The sequence below is a fragment of the Aquarana catesbeiana genome, linkage group LG11 (genome assembly GCF_042186555.1).
Source record: "Aquarana catesbeiana isolate 2022-GZ linkage group LG11, ASM4218655v1, whole genome shotgun sequence".
NCBI lineage: Eukaryota > Metazoa > Chordata > Amphibia > Anura > Ranidae > Aquarana > Aquarana catesbeiana.
In genome coordinates, this window is record NC_133334.1 from 101,870,417 (window position 1) to 101,887,340 (window position 16,924).

The following is a 16,924-nucleotide window of genomic DNA, read 5'->3' on the forward strand; positions in this document are numbered from 1 at the left end:
CCATGTGCAGTTCACATAACAGTCTGAAACCAAATCATATTTATGTAATAACAGTTGTGTCTGTACATTACTGAACATTGTAGATCATGTAACTTCTGCATAAACTGGCCTATGTCATATATGATTTTTAGTGAGCAGACAGGTCATTTGTTTTTTTTATTAACTCTGTGACTCGTTTGTCCCTAAAATACTCAGTAGGTCCCATATCATTTCATTTACATTTCTTGCAGTCTTTCCACACACCATAAATTCATACAAAAAGGAGAAATGGTTAATAACAAATAAATTATCTACACCAACTCTGCCACAATTTTATCACCACAGACAAGTGTAGTCACAGGAATACTAGAACTATGTTTAGTGATTCTGTTTTAAGATTTATTCATGTTTTTCATGCCTTCTTTTTTCTGTGTTGACTCCTTGTACAAACAATATGTAGTTTATACAGTATATAGTACCTCTTTTTCTATCTGATAAAATAAAGAATTTCCATAAGGCTCCATGCACACTATAATTAAAAATAAATGACAGAAAAATGCTGGATGTAAAAATGTTCATAATACCTTTTTGTGGCAGCTTTTAGCAGCTGTTAGCAGCTTTCAGCTTTGTTTCTGTTAGCAAATCACTGCCACAAATACAAAAAATATATATATTTTTTCCCATCAAAACTGAAAGCTTCAAAAACACTTCTAGACTAAAATAGTGTGCATGGACACATAGGATAACACTATTTGCTTATAGAAGCAGAAAAGAAATACTCAAAAGCTGCTGCTAGGAGCATTTTTTAAGCAAGTGTGCACGGAGTCTAAAAGGTGCACAATTTAACTACTAAAATTGTGATGGTACACTAATCTTTTCATCCAATTCCTAAATTATCTCATTTGTTCTTTTGAAAACACAGTATAAAGGAAAAGGTAAATGTTTAAATAAAACCTTTCCAATATTTATAGCATACTTTATCTTAGGCCGGGTTCACATATAGGCGGCCGAGGGTTCGTGCCTGGGGTCCAGTGCATGTCTGTTCACCAGTTCAAGTGTTATTTAGGTCCTAAATTTGCACTTGAAACACGCACAGGACCCTTCTGCAATTTGGACCACGGCTGCCCCGGACCTGTGTGAACTGGCTCCATTGAGAACCGATAAATCGAAAAATAGAAAGAAATGGGCTTTGAAAGCATGTATAAGATATTATAACAATTTCTAATAATTCACATATAGACTACATATACAATACACATTGACTAGAACACATAAAGTAGAAAATACAACAAAAAGGAACCATTGATCAAACCCAAGAGATTAGGTGCCACTTGTATGCTTCCTGTGGGGCTTGTACTACTGAACACCCATAAGACCTCCACTAGGGTAGGACGTCCACTAATTGGTTGTTAATGGTCCTTATGGATTAAAATTTGCACAACATGTTTCGGGATTTATAATTATCGCTTCTTCAGGAGCTCTGTATCATTGTTTAAAGAGATAAGTTTACAATTAGAAAACAAATATTCAAACATGAACAGTGTTTCAATGCTTGACCATATACGCATATAGTGTAAACACACCAAACTTGGTGTTTAGATCATGATTGACCAACATCAAACCTCTCCAGATGGATGGGAGAGGGTGACCACAAAGAACAGACAATGACCCCCTATACCGAACAGGGTGTCAAAATGCAGATAATTTATACGGCCTTCACAGATGCCCTGATTGAAAAGCAAACATATGAATTTCTGAATATAAATTATAAAATTTCTAAAGCGCTGAAGTGGACTAAAAAGATTTTTTGTAAAAATAGTGAAAAAATACAATAATGAAGCAATATATTAAAAGGTAATACAGCTGCAATCAATTAGTGACACCCCACAGTTTGTTATAAAATAAAATGAATAAAGTGATGCGCTTGTGTTATCTATTGGTTAATATACTGCCTCTAGTGCCTATTTTGTACTTCTAAAGTAAGTGAAACATTGTGTGAAACTTTTTGTTAAATAGTAGCTTGTGTTTAAATACTACACCTTAACAGTTGCATAGACACATATAAAAGATATGTTCAGGAGATACTGTGTTTCGAGCCTTTTTCTAATTATACACTCCCGAAACCTTCAGCCTGTGAGTGCTAATGAAAATTTCTACTATATGAGGCATATAATTTTGTAATCAAAGTCAAATCATAGTAATTAATCCACCAAATTGTATTGGAATGATACCTCCTCCTGTGATAAGTCCAGACTTAGTGAGTCTGTGTCAGCGGTGGAGCGGCTTGTCTGTAATCAGCCGCCGGCATAGAAGAGTAGTTTCCTCAGCTTCTACTGGTCTTCCCCCATATAGAAGATAAAATTGTGAAGAAACATCATTGCGCAGATATCAGCCAAATTTTAGATGACATAAAAAACTACTTGTTGTCACTCACATGGAATAGGGGCTATGCGTCACTCATGGCAACCGTTGGAGACGCTACATGTGGCATCTCCAGCTATGTCCACGCATTGATCCATGGGGCGGACTCCGGACTATTTTGCCATTTGGTGCGCGCATACCCCTTGGCGCATGCGTGGTGACTAGCGGCCGGTCCGAGTTGACATCGGGCGTGTGCTGACCTCACTCGGACGGGTTGCATATAAGAGCGAGGTGGGACCTCCGATCCCCAGGTGTTCTGAGGGACGGAGGAGCCCAGGATCTCCTCGCTAAGGCTTATCACCAGCAAACAGTGGACAGTGCTCTATTCAGGTACCTTGTCTTTTCTCTTTCTGAGGCATATTGCTGCAACAACATATATTAGGACTCCCCCAAAATCAGTCTTGGCTGTTGTCCATCCTTGCATTAAGCGTGGACAGTTACTACGCCCACAGGTGCCGGATGGACACTTTTCATTTATTTATTTTTGTTCTTGTGTCTGTTTGGCCCCTCTTAAATTTGTATTGATTGAATCCGTCCTGTCTGGACATGCAATTCAGTGGACTGCTTCCTTTGTACTACTGGCTGTATCATACATATGGACATGAGATGCACTTTTGCCTATTTGACTGTGTACCAGAAGCACCTTAAATATGGATTATCTGTGATGTAGTAATTGTAGTAATTTTAGTACCGCGCATTTAATTCATGAATTAGGAACTATACCTATGCCTACATGTCTTTTAATACAGTACTTTCAAGCCAGTTAAATCAAATCAAATCAAATAAAATATGGTAAATCCTGACATGAATTTATATAATTGAATTTTTCCAGCTATAGGGATACTATCTATAAACTACAATCATGGCCAATAAATATATATATATATTTTTTTAAAATAATACAGTCGCTACGGACGGCCCACATTAGTGCCCATAGGCAGCTGTGGATACACACATATATATATATATATATTCTTTCGCAGCAGCAATGTGAGTATCGGCGTGCCTCTTTTGTAGTTTTGCCCCTTTAAAAACAATGTACAAGCATGTCCAGCCCAATACGTATATATTTTTCTTATACATATTTTTTATTTACCTGATGCACCCCCATACCACAGCTATCTGCATTTTGAGGCCCTGTTCGGTATAGGGGGTCATTGTCCGTTCTTTATGGTCGCCCTCTCCCATCCATCTGGAGAGGTTCAATGTTGGTTCGTAGTTTGCTGGTTTGTTTGTATCTAAACACCAAGTTTGGTGAGTTCACACTATATGCGTATATGACCAAGCATTGATACACTGTTCATGTTTTTAATATTTGTTTTCTAATTGTAAACTTATCTCTTTAAGTAATGATACAGAGCTCCTGAAGAAGCAATAATTCTAAATCGTGAAACATGTTGAGAAAATTTTAATCCATAAGGACCATGAACAACCTATTAGTGGACGCCCTACCCTAGTGGAGGTCTTATAGGTGTTCAGTAATACAAGCCCCACATGAAGCATACAAGTGGCACCTAATCTCTTGGGTTTGTTCAATGGTTCCTTTTTTTGTTGTATTTTCTACTTTATGTGTTCTAGTCAATGTGCATTGCATATGTAGTCTATATGTGAATTATTAAAAGTTGTTATAATATTTTATACGTGCCTTCAAAGTCCATTTCTTTCTATTTTTCAATTTATTACTACTAGGATGTGTGTCACGTACCTTACAGCGGAGCCCGAAATGATGAGGGTGGCCTCTTGCACGGTTCCGGTCCAAGCACCCCTGGTGGTGGGTACAGGGAGTGCGAGGGCAACGAAAGGGTGCAGGTGCCTGCAGGCAGGAGACTGGAACTTGGAGATATAGGAACCTCTGCTGAGGAGATGTGGAAACTGATCACCAAACTAGTACAGCTGAAGCCAGATCAGGATCAACTGCAGAATCAGGAACAGGCAGGAGTCGGCAACAGGCTGGCAGCGGGGTACCAAGTCAGAAGACAAAACCGTAGTCAGGAACAGGCAGGGGTTGGCAACAGACGGGCAGCAGGGTACTGAATCAGGAGGCAGAGCCGTAGTCATAAGTTCAAGCTAAGGTCACTTTTGCAGGTAGAGGCAGGTTCAGCAGGCAGGGGAGATCCAAGAGAATGATCATTACATAGCCGGGTTTTCAGAAACAATGTCAATCAGGTAGAGTCACAACAGGAACACAGGAACAAGCTTAAGACAATCCAGCACTGATGCTAGGCAGACTCTCTTTTTATATAGGGTGCTGTGTGCCAGGATTCACGCATGCGCATTAGCACCTTAGCACATTGGCACATGCACATACGCACATTAGCGCTTTGGCACTCGCAGGAGCGCGTTAGCCCGTGTGCGCGTTCACATTGAGGTGCCATTGTGCATGCCCACCCTGGATCTCATTTGTCTCTGGCTATGGTTCCGTGCATGCACATTAGCATTAGCAGAACGAGGATTGGCAGCTGCTGCACGGAGGTGGGTGCTTGCTGTGTGAGTTCTCTGACAATGTGGCACATTTTATCTACGGTGTTTTGATTGCCACCCCGGGGCACTGCAATCAATCTCTTTTTCCATTGAGAACCGGTCACACTCACCTGTCATGCAAATTGGAATGCTGGGGAAACCCACATCCAATTCACATATATGTGTGAACCCAACCTTAGACCTGAGTCTCTGTGCTTCTCTATGCAATTAAAACAGATCATTACTAAAGGGAGGGGCTAGCAGGATGTGGTACCTAGCTTACTGGAAACATCATAGTAGCCTGCCTCAGTACTCTTCCCAAGAGCCTTTAGTCCTGATGAAAGAAGTGTGTTGGCTCTTGGAAGCAGTTATGTAAATATCAGAAAGCCTTTATGGGTGAATGTCAGTCTGGAGGAGTGTTCCTCCATTGCATTTAGGCCACATGTAAATGCAGATTGCCCTCAGTAATGCCCACATGTGGTGCTGAGCCTCTATGATTAATAGAACTGAAAATTAAAGAATGAAAGGGGCAGGTAAGGGAAAAGAAAAGCTGGGGAGGAAAGGATTACCGTTTAGAAAATTAGAAAATGTAACAAACATTTAAAAAAAAAAAAAGGATTTAAACCAAAATTCTATACTGGAGCATGGCCTGCTTAAGACCTTTGTGATTGACACCCCCCCCCCCCCTTTTCTGCCATAAGTAGCCTTCTTGGTTCATTTCAAGAAGCAGTATGGCTTCCTATTGTCTCTACATACCATCTACATACAAGTCAGCAATAAGCAGTACCATTGGTACTTTGACCAGTACATGATGCCAGATGGAAAACACGGAGTACAAGAGCTCCAGCACTTCCCCACTGGTCCTTTCTCTTGTGAAAGTGTAGATACAATAAACATACTGTTATTTTTCCTGCCTGAAAGTCTATACAGTGATCACTGCAAGGAGAAAGCATACTTTGCAGTAACTGAAACATTTTATTAAATGTTTCCTCAAATTTCCTATTTGCAATACATACGCACAAAAATACTTTGTACAGAAATCACGAATAAAAACTTCCATGCTGTCTGAGCCACATTTCACTTTTTTTAGAAATCCTGAAAAGGCTGCAATTCTGAACTTACCTGTTGTTGGAGAAGTAGGAACAGTTGTTGGGGTCACTGTGGTGCTCGATAGAGAAGATGTGGACGTTGTACTTTCAGTTGTAGTAATTGTAGTTGTAGGCGTTGTTGTAGTAGTTGTAGGTGGTGTAGTTGTTGCAGTAGTTGTCGGTGGTGATGTAGTTGTAGGTGGTGTAGTTGTTGTAGTAGGTGGTGTAGTTGTTGTAGTAGTTGTAGGTGGTGTAGTTGTTGTTGTTCGAGTTGTAGTGGGTGGCTTGGGGGTTGATTTACACCACTCAGGTAACTCAGGTACACAGCAGTAGACTCTGATCTGATAATTGTAGCACACTGGTGGCATGGATCCAGCCTGGTCTTTGTTGTTACACACAAGGCCTGTGGAGACATCACAGGTCACTTTCTGCCCCAGCTCTTCCAGTGGAATACCAGGGAATCTGTCTTGTCTGCAGGAAATAGCCTCTGGCTTCTCACATATGTCAAAACCAGCATTTCTGATGTTCTCATAAGTCTCATAATCTCCTCCATTTGGTTCATATTTTGGGTAACTGACATCAAACCATTCTGACCATGTGCAGTTCACATAACAGTCTGAAACACAAATCATATTTATGTAATAACAGTTGTGTCCGTACATTACTGAACATTGTAGATCATGTAACTTCTGCATAAACTGGCCTAGGTCATATATGATTTTTAGTGAGGAGACAGGTCATTTGTTTTTTTATTAACTCTGTGACTCGTTTGTCCCTAAAATACTCAGTAGGTCCCATATCATTTCATTTACATTTCTTCCAGTCTTTCCACACACCATAAAATCATACAAAAAGGAGAAATGGTTAATAGCATTATCCACACCAACTCTGCCACAATTTGATCACCACAGACAAGTATAGTCACAGGAATACTAGAACTATGTTTAGTGATTCTGTTTTAAGATGTATTACTGTTATTCATGCCTTCTTTTTTCTGTGTTGACTCCTCATACAAACAATGATATGTAGTTTATACAGTATATAGTACCTCTTTTTTCTATTTGATGAAATAAAGAATTTCCATAAGGCTCCATGCACACTATAATTAAAAATAAATGACAGAAAAATGCTGGATGTAAAAATGCTCATAATACCTTTTTGTGGCAGCTTTTAGCAGCTGTTAGGAGCTTTCAGCTTTGTTTCTCTTGGCAAATCACTGCCACAAATACAAAAAAATATATATATTTTTTCCCATCAAAACTGAAAGTTGTATAAATGATGTATATATAAATGAAATAATAAAATTTTGATTATTAAAAAAAAAAACCCTGAAACTTCAAAATCACTTCTAGACTAAAATAGTGTGCATGGACACATAGGATAACACTATTTGCTTATAGAAGCAGAAAAAAACTACTCAAAAGCTGCTGCTAGGAGCATTTTTTAAGAAAGTGTGCACGGAGCCTAAAAGGTGCACAATTTAACTACTAAAATTGTGATGGTACACTAATCTTTTCATCCAATTCCTAAATTATCGCATTTGTTCTTTTGAAAACACAGTATAAAGGAAAAGGTAAATGTTTAAATAAAACCTTTCCAATTTTTATAGCATACTTTATCTTAGGCCAGGTTCACATATAGGAGGCCGAGGGTTCGTGCCTGGGGTCCAGTGCGTGTCTGTTCACCAGTTGAAATGTGATTCAGGTCCTAAATTTGTACTTAAAACACGCGCAGGACCCTTCTGCAATTTGGACCACGGCTGCCCCAGACCTGTGTGAACTGGCTCCATTGAGAACCGATGAATCGAAAAATAGAAAGAAATGGGCTTTGAAGGCACGTATAAGATATTATAACAATTTTTAATAATTCACATATAGACTACATATACAATGCACATTGACTAGAATACAAAGTAGAAAATACAACAAAAAGGAACCATTGATCAAACCCAAGAGGTTAGGTGCCACTTGTATGCTTCCTGTGGGGCTTTTACTACTGAACACCAATAAGACCTCCACTAGGGTAGGGTGTCCACTAATAGGTTGTTAATGGTCCTTATGGATTAAAATTTTCTCAACATGTTTCGCGATTTAGAATTATCGCTTCTTCAGGAGCTCTGTATCATTGATTAAAGAGATAAGTTTACAATTAGAAAACAAATATTCAAAACATGAACAGTGTTTCAATGCTTGATCATATACGCATATAGTGTAAACTCACCAAACTTGGTGTTTAGATCACATTGACCAACATCAAACCTCTCCAGATGGATGGGAGAGGGTGACCACAAAGAACAGACAATGACCCCCTATACTGAACAGGGTCTCAAAATGCAGATAATTTATACGGCCTTCACAGATGCCCTGATTGATAAGCAAACATATGAATTTCTAAATATACCTTTTCCAAGGGAAGCAATTTTTTACGCTATTCCCAAAATGCACAAAAATACACAAAAATAGAAACATACCTCTGGGCTGACCCATAGTGTCAGGAATAGGCTACATCACAGAGAATGTGAGAAGATTTGTTGATTTTTTTCTTATGCCACATGTCATTGGACTTCCGTCCTATGTACAAGACACTTCTGACCTTTTGAAGCGACTGGATGGACTAACAATCCCTCCGGACGCTTTTTTAGTCACAATAGATGTTGAGGCTCTATATTCCAGCATACTGCATGAATTGGAGATATAAACTGTAAAAAAATATTAATGGAACAAGATCATCGGCAATGGCAGCTCCATTCCTTTGTTCTGAAACTTCTGTTGTATATTTTGAAACATAATTTTTTATCATTTCTTGGCTCCCACTACCTCCAGGTACAGGGCGTTGCTATGGGCACTTGTTGTGCACCGGCATACGCCAATCTGTACCGAGATTTTTTCTGATGAAAGTATGAGTCAATACCTGTACCAAGCATCATGCTGGTTCAGGTATATCGACGATATACTTATGATATGGACAGGGACAGTCACATCATTGGAAAAATTCATTGAGCAACTCAATATAAATAGCTACAACCTCAAATTCACATTTGAGTGGAACAAGGACAATATATCCTTTTAGGATTTAATGATATACAGAGATGTCTCAAATAATCTAGCCACCAAATTATACCGTAAAAGTACCGCGGGCAACACCCTGCTGCATGCAGAAAGTGGACACTCTATATCATTGGTCCATAGCATACCATATGCACAATATATCAGTTTAAGACGGAATTGTACGCATGATACACAATTTAAAATGCAGGCAGTGGAGTTGCGTACACGTTTACGGGAACGCATTTATAGTAAGAGTCTTCTGCGAAAGGCTTACAACAAAGCCCTTAATAGGGACAGAACATCTCTACTTTATTCAAAAATCAAACCGAACCCTGATCAACAAACTACAAAATTCATCACCAAGTATTCAGCCCAGCATCAACAACTCCGTATATGTATGGCCAAACATTGGCACCTACTAAGTGAGGATCTGAAACTTCAGCAGTATGTAAGGAATACCCCAGAAATAGTCTTCCAAAAAAGCCCCTCTATAGGCGATAAATTAACTGCAAACCACTATAGACCTAATTGTCGTAAAAACACTCTCCCAAAGGGAACACATCCATGTGGACAATGCACTTATTGTCCATGGATACAGACAGGTACCAGTCTCTGTCTGACCAATGGGGAAAGATTCAGTACACGGTGTTATGCCACCTGTAACACACCTGGAGTAATCTATTTAATGAAATGTAGATGTGGGGCATTTTACGCCGGAAAGGCGATTCGCCCCTTGAAGAAGCGCTTCTATGATCACATTTGCTATTCCCAGTCGGCCAAAATGCTTACCCCAGTAAGTCGCCACCTGGGTCTGTATCATAGATTTGATACTACCATGATTCAATTTATTGTGCTGGAGGTAGTACCCCAGGACCCATGTGGTGGCAACTGGGATAAGCGTATCCTTCAAAAGGAGACCTATTGGATTGAGAGACTGGAGGTGACTAAACCAACGAGGTGATTGATTCCCGGTTGTCCTCCAGGATCTCCCAAATAGGGGTTCTCTTTAAACCTTTTGACATGAAAGTCATCCATTGGGCTGATTCCTGGTGAGGCGCCAATATGCCTTTGAAACATACCAATCAGTGGCCCTACAATTTGGGACACTAGGATGTGCTATTGATCATCCTGTTTGGCACTGATATTGGTATCATATCGACCATATTTCAATTATTGTTTAGGGATTGACAAACTAACAGATTTTAGGCTGTACTTTGTACGTCTCTATATCATATCTAATTATTTTATTTAGAAGGAAGGCGTATACCTGCATTTTGTAATAATAATTCATATTGCAACCAAGAATTCTCAACAGCTATGTGTATTTCTACAGCATGTCTTTCATGCAGATTATCATTTATAATGTAGTGTTTTCTTTTCTCCCCTGCTGTATATAGGAGCACTGCTGCATTGACCCAAATGACCACCGGATGGCAGCTCCCATCAAGCGGCGCCAGGTGCAGTGTGGTATGCGGCCGCCCAGGCCGCGAATCTTGTGCCCCGTATATTCCCTCCTCCCCTGCTAGGGGAAGGGAATAGGGGCTATACGTCTCTCACGGCAACCGTTGGAGACGCTACATGTGGCATCTCCAACTATGTCCACGCATTGATCCATGGGGCGGACTCCGGACTATTTTGCCATTTGGTGCGCGCGTAACCCTTGGCGCATGCGTGGTGACTAGCGGCCGGTCCGAGTTGACGTCGGGCGTGTGCTGACCTCACTCGGACGGGGTGCATATAAGAGCGAGGTGGGACCTCCGTTCCCCAGGTGTTCTGAGGGACGGAGGAGCCCAGAATCTCCTCGCTAAGGCTTATCACCAGCAAACAGTGAACAGTGCTCTATTCAGGTACCTTGTCTTTTCTCTTTCTAAGGCATATTGCTGCAACAACATATATTAGGACTCCCCCAAAATCAATCTTGGCTGTTGTCCATCCTTGCATTATGTGTGGACAGTTACTATGCCCACAGGTGCCGGATGGACACTTTTCATTTATTTATTTTTGTTCTTGTGTCTGTTTGGCCCCTCTTAAATTTGTATTGATTGAATCCGTCTTATCTGGATATGCTATTCAGTGGACTGCTTCCTTTGTACTGCTGGCTGTATCGTACATATGGACATGAGATGCACTTTTGCCTATTTGACTGTGTACCAGAAGTACCTTAAATATGGATTATCTGTGATGTAGTAATTGTAGTAATTTTAGTACCACGCATTTAATTCATGAATTAGGAACTATACCTATGCCTACATGTCTTTTAATACAGTACTTTCAAGCCAGTTAAATCAAATCAAATAAAATATGGTAAATCCTGACATAAATTTATATAATTGAATTTTTCCAGCTATAGGGATACTATCTATAAACTACAATCATGGCCAATATATATATATATATATATATATATATATATGTATATATATATATATATATATTTTTTTTTTTTACAGATAATAAAGTCGCTACGGACGGCCCACATTAGTGCCCATAGGCAGCTGTGAATATATATATATATATTTATTCTTTCGCAGCATCAATGTGAGTAATGGCGTGCCTCTTTTGTAGTTTTGCCCCGTTAAAAACAATGTACAAGCATGTCCAGCCCAATACGCATATATTTTTCTTATATATAATTTTTAGTTACCTGATGCACCCCCATACCACAGCTATCTGCATTTTGAGGCCCTGTTCAGTATAGGGGGTCATTGTCCATTCTTTATGGTCGCCCTCTCCCATCCATTTGGAGAGGTTCAATGTTGGTTCACAGTTTGTTGGTTTGTTTGTATCTAAACACCAAGTTTGGTGAGTTCACACTATATGCGTATATGATCAAGCATTGATACACTGTTCATGTTTTGAATATTTGATTTCTAATTGTAAACTTATCTATTTAAGTAATGATACAGAGCTCCTGAAGAAGCGATAATACTAAATCGCGAAACATGTTGAGAAAATTTTAATCCATAAGGACCATGAACAACCTATTAGTGGACGCCCTACCCTAGTGGAGGTCTTATTGGTGTTCAGTAATACAAGCCCCACATGAAGCATACAAGTGGCACCTAATCTCTTGGGTTTGTTCAATGGTTCCTTTTTTGTTGTATTTTCTACTTTATGTGTTCTAACCAATGTGCATTGTATATGTAGTCTATATGTGAATTATTAAAAATTGTTATAATATTTTATACGTGCCTTCAAAGTCCATTTCTTTCTATTTTTCAATGTATTACTACTAGGATGTTGCACATTTTATCTACGGTGTTTTGATTGCCACCCGGGGCACTGCAATCAATCTCTTTTTCCATTGAGAACCGGTCACACTCGCCTGTCATGCAAATTGGAATGCTGGAGAAACCCACATCCAATTCACATATATGTGAACCCAACCTTAGACCTGAGTCTCTGTGCTTCTCTATGCAATTAAAACAGATCATGACTAAAGGGAGGGGCTAGCAGGATGTGGTACCTAGCTTACTGGAAACATCATAGTAGCCTGCCTCAGTACTCTTCCCAAGAGCCTTCAGTCCTGATGAAAGAAGTGTGTTGGCTCTTGGGAGCAGTTATGTAAATATCAGAAAGCCTTTATGGGTGAATGTCAGTCTGGAGGAGTGTTCCTCCATTGCATTTAGGCCGCATGTAAATGCAGATTGCCCTCAGTAATGCCCACATGTGGTGCTGAGCCCCTATGATTAATAGAACTGAAAATTAAAGAATGAAAGGGGCAGGTCAGGGAAAAGAAAAGCGGGGGAGGAAAGGACTACCGTTTAAAAAACGTAACAAACATTTAAAAAAGAAAAAAGGATTTAAACCAAAATTCTATACTGGTGCATGGCCAGCTTAAGACCTCTGTGACTGACACCCCCCCCCCCCCTTTTCTGCCATAAGCAGTCTTCTTGGTTCATTTCAAGAAGCAGTATGGCTTCCTATTGTCTCTACATACCATCTACATACAAGTCAGCAATAAGCAGTACCATTGGTACTTTGACCAGTACATGATGCCAGGAGGAAAACACGGAGTACAAGAGTTCCAGCACTTCCCCACTGGTCCTTTCTCTTGTGAAAGTGTAGATCCAATAAACATACTGTTGTTTTTCCTGCCTGAAAGTCTATGCAGTGATCACTGCAAGGAGAAAGCATACTTTGCAGTAACTGAAACATTTTATTAAATGTTTCCTTAAATTTCCTATTTGCAATACATACGCACAAAAATACTTTGTACAGAAACCTCTAATAAAAACTTCCATGCTGTCTGAGCCACATTTCACTTTTTTCAGAAATCCTGAAAAGGCTGCAATTCTGAACTTACTTGTTGTTGGAGAAGTAGGAACAGTTGTTGGGGTCACTGTGGTGCTCGATAGAGTAGATGTGGATGTTGTACTTTCAGTTGAAGTAACTGTAGTTGTAGGCGATGTAGTAGTTGTAGGTGGTGTAGTTGTTGTAGTAGTTGTAGGCGGTGTAGTTGTTGTAGGTGGGGATGTAGTTGTAGGTGGTGTAGTTGTTGTAGTAGGTGGTATAGTTGTTGTAGTAGTTGTAGGTGGTGTAGTTGTTGTTGTTTGAGTTGTAGTGGGTGGCTGGGGGGTTGCTTTACACCACTCAGGTAACTCAGGTACACAGCAGTAGACTCTGATCTGATAATTGTAGCAGACTGGTGGCATGGATCCAGCCTGGTCTTTGTTGTTACACACAAGGCCTGTGGAGACATCACAGGTCACTTTCTGCCCCAGCTCTTCCAGTGGAATATCAGGGAATCTGTCTTGTCTGCAGGAAATAGCCTCTGGCTTCTCACATATGTCCAAACCAGCATTTCTGATCTTCTCATAAGTCTCATAATCCCCTCCATTTCGTTCATATTTTGGGTAACTGACATCAAACCATTCTGACCATGTGCAGTTCACATAACAGTCTGAAACACAAATCATATTTATGTAATAACAGGGAGAGCTTCCTTCTGCAGCGTGAGTAAAAAAAAAAAATCACACAGCACATTGCCCACAGTGCCATCTGTCCCCAGTGCCAACTGTCCCCAGTGCCACCTATCAGTGCCACCTGTCCCCAATGCCACCTGTCCCCAGTGCCACCTGTCAGTGCAATCTGTCCCCAGTGCCACCTATCGGTGCCATCTGACCCTAATGCCACCTGTCTCCAGTGCCACCTGCCCCCCCAGTGCCACCTGTCCCCAGTGCCACATGCCATCTGTTATCAGTGTCACGTGTCATCAGTGCCACATATCAGTGCCATCTGTCATCAGTGCCACCTGTCAGTGTTACGTGCCATCTGTCATCAGTGTTATGTGTCATCAGTGCCACATATCAGTACCATCTGTCATCAGTGTCACATGTCAACAGTTCCACGTATTAGTGCCGTCTGTCATCAGTGCCACGTATTATTGCCATCTGTCATCAGTGCCACATATTAGTGGCATCTGTCATCAGTGTCATGTGTCATCAGTGCCACGTATTAATGCCATCTGTCATCAGTGGCACATCAGTGTCACGTGCCATCAGTGCCACGTATTAGTGCCATCTGTCATCGGTGCCACGTCAGTGTCACGTGTCATTTCCTGGTGCTCCAGGGCCTTCAAAAGTGTAATATGTAACCAACAAGTTAGATGTGTAATTTATGCTCCTAAAACACATGATGGTGCTCTCTGCATGTTGGGCCTCTCTATGTGGCTAGGCTGTGGAAAAGTCTCACACATGTGGTATCATAATACTCAGGAGGAGTAGCAGAATGTATTTTGGGGCATCATTTGTGGTATATACATTGCATGTGAGAGAAATAACCTATTACAATGACAATTTTGTGGGAAAAAAAATCTTAATTTTGCAAAGAATTGTGGGAAAAAATGACAACATCAAAAACCTCACCATGCCTCTTACTAAATACCTTGGAATGTCTACTTTCAAAAAAAGGGGTCATTTGGGGGGTATTTGTACTTTCCTGGCTTGTTCGAGTCGCAAGAAATGCTAGGAGCATTTTTTAAGCAAGTGTGCACTGAGCCTAATTTAACTACTAAAATTGTGCTGGTACACTAATCTTTTCATCCAATTCCTAAATGATTGCATTTGTTCTTTTGAAAACACAGTATAAAGGAAAAGGTAAATGTTTAAATAAAACCTTTCCATTTTTTATAGCATACATTATCTTAGGCAAGGTTCACATATAGGCGGCTGCGGGTTTGTGCCTGGGGTTCAGTACATTTCTGTTCACCGGTCCAGGTGTGATTCAGGTCTGAATTTTTGCCTGAATTGACACTTGAAATGGCCCCAAACACGCACAGGACCCTTTTGCAATCAGGACCACGGCCGCCCCAGACCTGTGTGAACTGGCTCTATTGAGAACCACATCCAATTCACATATATGTAAACCCAACCTTAGACCTGAGTCTCTGTGCTTCTCTATGCAATGAAAACAAATCATGACTAAAGGGAGGAGCTAGCAGGATGTGGTACCTCACTTACTGGAAACATCACAGTAGCCTGCCTCAGTACTCTTCCCAAGAGCCTTCAGTCCTGATGAAAGAAGTGGGTTAGCTCTTGGGAGCAGTTATGTAAATATCAGAAAGCCTTTATGGGTGAATGTCAGTCTGGAGGAGTAAATGTTCCTAGGCATGCCGCATGTAAATGCAGATTGCCCTGGGTAATGCCCACATGTGGTGTTGAGCCTGTAATGGATGTGATCATGGTGAACTGTCTATTCCAACACCTGCTTTATGTACCTAACATATATAAACTCAGATTCAGAATCTAACAGCATAACACAATGGAGCAAGAGAATGCTACAGGAACAATTATTCACTTCTGCAAATGTGCATCAGCTGAAAGCCAAAATTTTGTCACATATTTGTATTTTTATATTTGTGGTTTGTATGCGCCAGTCTTGTTGACGTATCTCAATCTTCAATGGAATTAAACACAAAAGTCTTGAGAAGCGGAAATATTAAACAGAAAGTAATTTGACTCTGAACCAAGCTGTCTCAGTGTGAGCTTACTTGAAGTATGCATGCTTTTGTATTCCACAATCTGATCAGGGGTAGATATAATAATATCGGAACTTTTGTCCTGAATCCAAAACATTTTGGCGCTCAAAACGTGGGGCTCGAGGCTAGGATCCCAAGGGATAGCCGATCCAGAAGGGACCGGGACAAGCCAACACGGAGAGACAGGATATGGAGACTGATCACCTCTAAAAACGGTAAGACACTTTTGATATCTCGTATATCTAGTCTACTGTTTATCCTATACCCGTGGCTGGTCAACCTCTGTGTATCGGCTTCCTGCGGCCCTCAAAGACAGGTATTTATCTTGTCTTGAGTCTGTTGATAAATTAAGGAACCTGCAATTATATCTACCGCCTGTTTTGTTCTGTTCTGTTTTGTTGATCGATCTTGTGTTTTGTGGTGGCTGTTGGGAATGAGGGATTGCTTATATAGTCACGGATGAAAATTAGTTGATGTGGTTAATATTCTCCTGGGGGAAATATAATTGTACGGAAAAGCAAGGAAGTGCACGGGTAACGTAACCAGGAGAGGGCGTCAGGAATAATGCGCCAAGCGGTGGCGTGGGGATCCCGTGGGATCTGAGCAATCCTGTATTCCTCTACGGTTGTCACACATTGTGTTGTTGGTCACATTTTTGTTGTTGGTGGTAATGTCGTGTCCTAAGTGTGTTTGTGGTCTGTTATTTGGGATACATGAAGAGGGTTGGGGGTTGGTTAAAGTGGTAGAGCCAGGATATAGGGCTGAGTTTCTTGGTTACAAATCCCTACTGCCACATACTGTGCATTTATTGGTATTCAGATTAAATGTGCATTATCCAGTGAAAATTGTTGTTGGCAAGTCATTGGGGATCACCGAGGCTCAAGCTAGAATAACAGGACACGCAGCCGAGAGGTGCCCCTTGCAACCTGAACAACCGGAAGGGTTAGAAG

At 40.6% G+C, this 16,924-nt stretch overlaps 1 protein-coding gene across 1 annotated transcript in view; it reads right to left on the minus strand.

The window, feature by feature from the left end:
* LOC141111717 (uncharacterized) overlaps positions 1–16,924 on the minus strand; it is a 491,097-nt gene that overhangs the window by 268,959 nt on the left and 205,214 nt on the right. Inside the window, 2 exon segments of the mRNA XM_073603861.1 lie at positions 6,042–6,564; positions 13,302–13,898. Of these exon segments, the coding sequence (XP_073459962.1) occupies positions 6,042–6,564; positions 13,302–13,898 (1,120 nt within the window).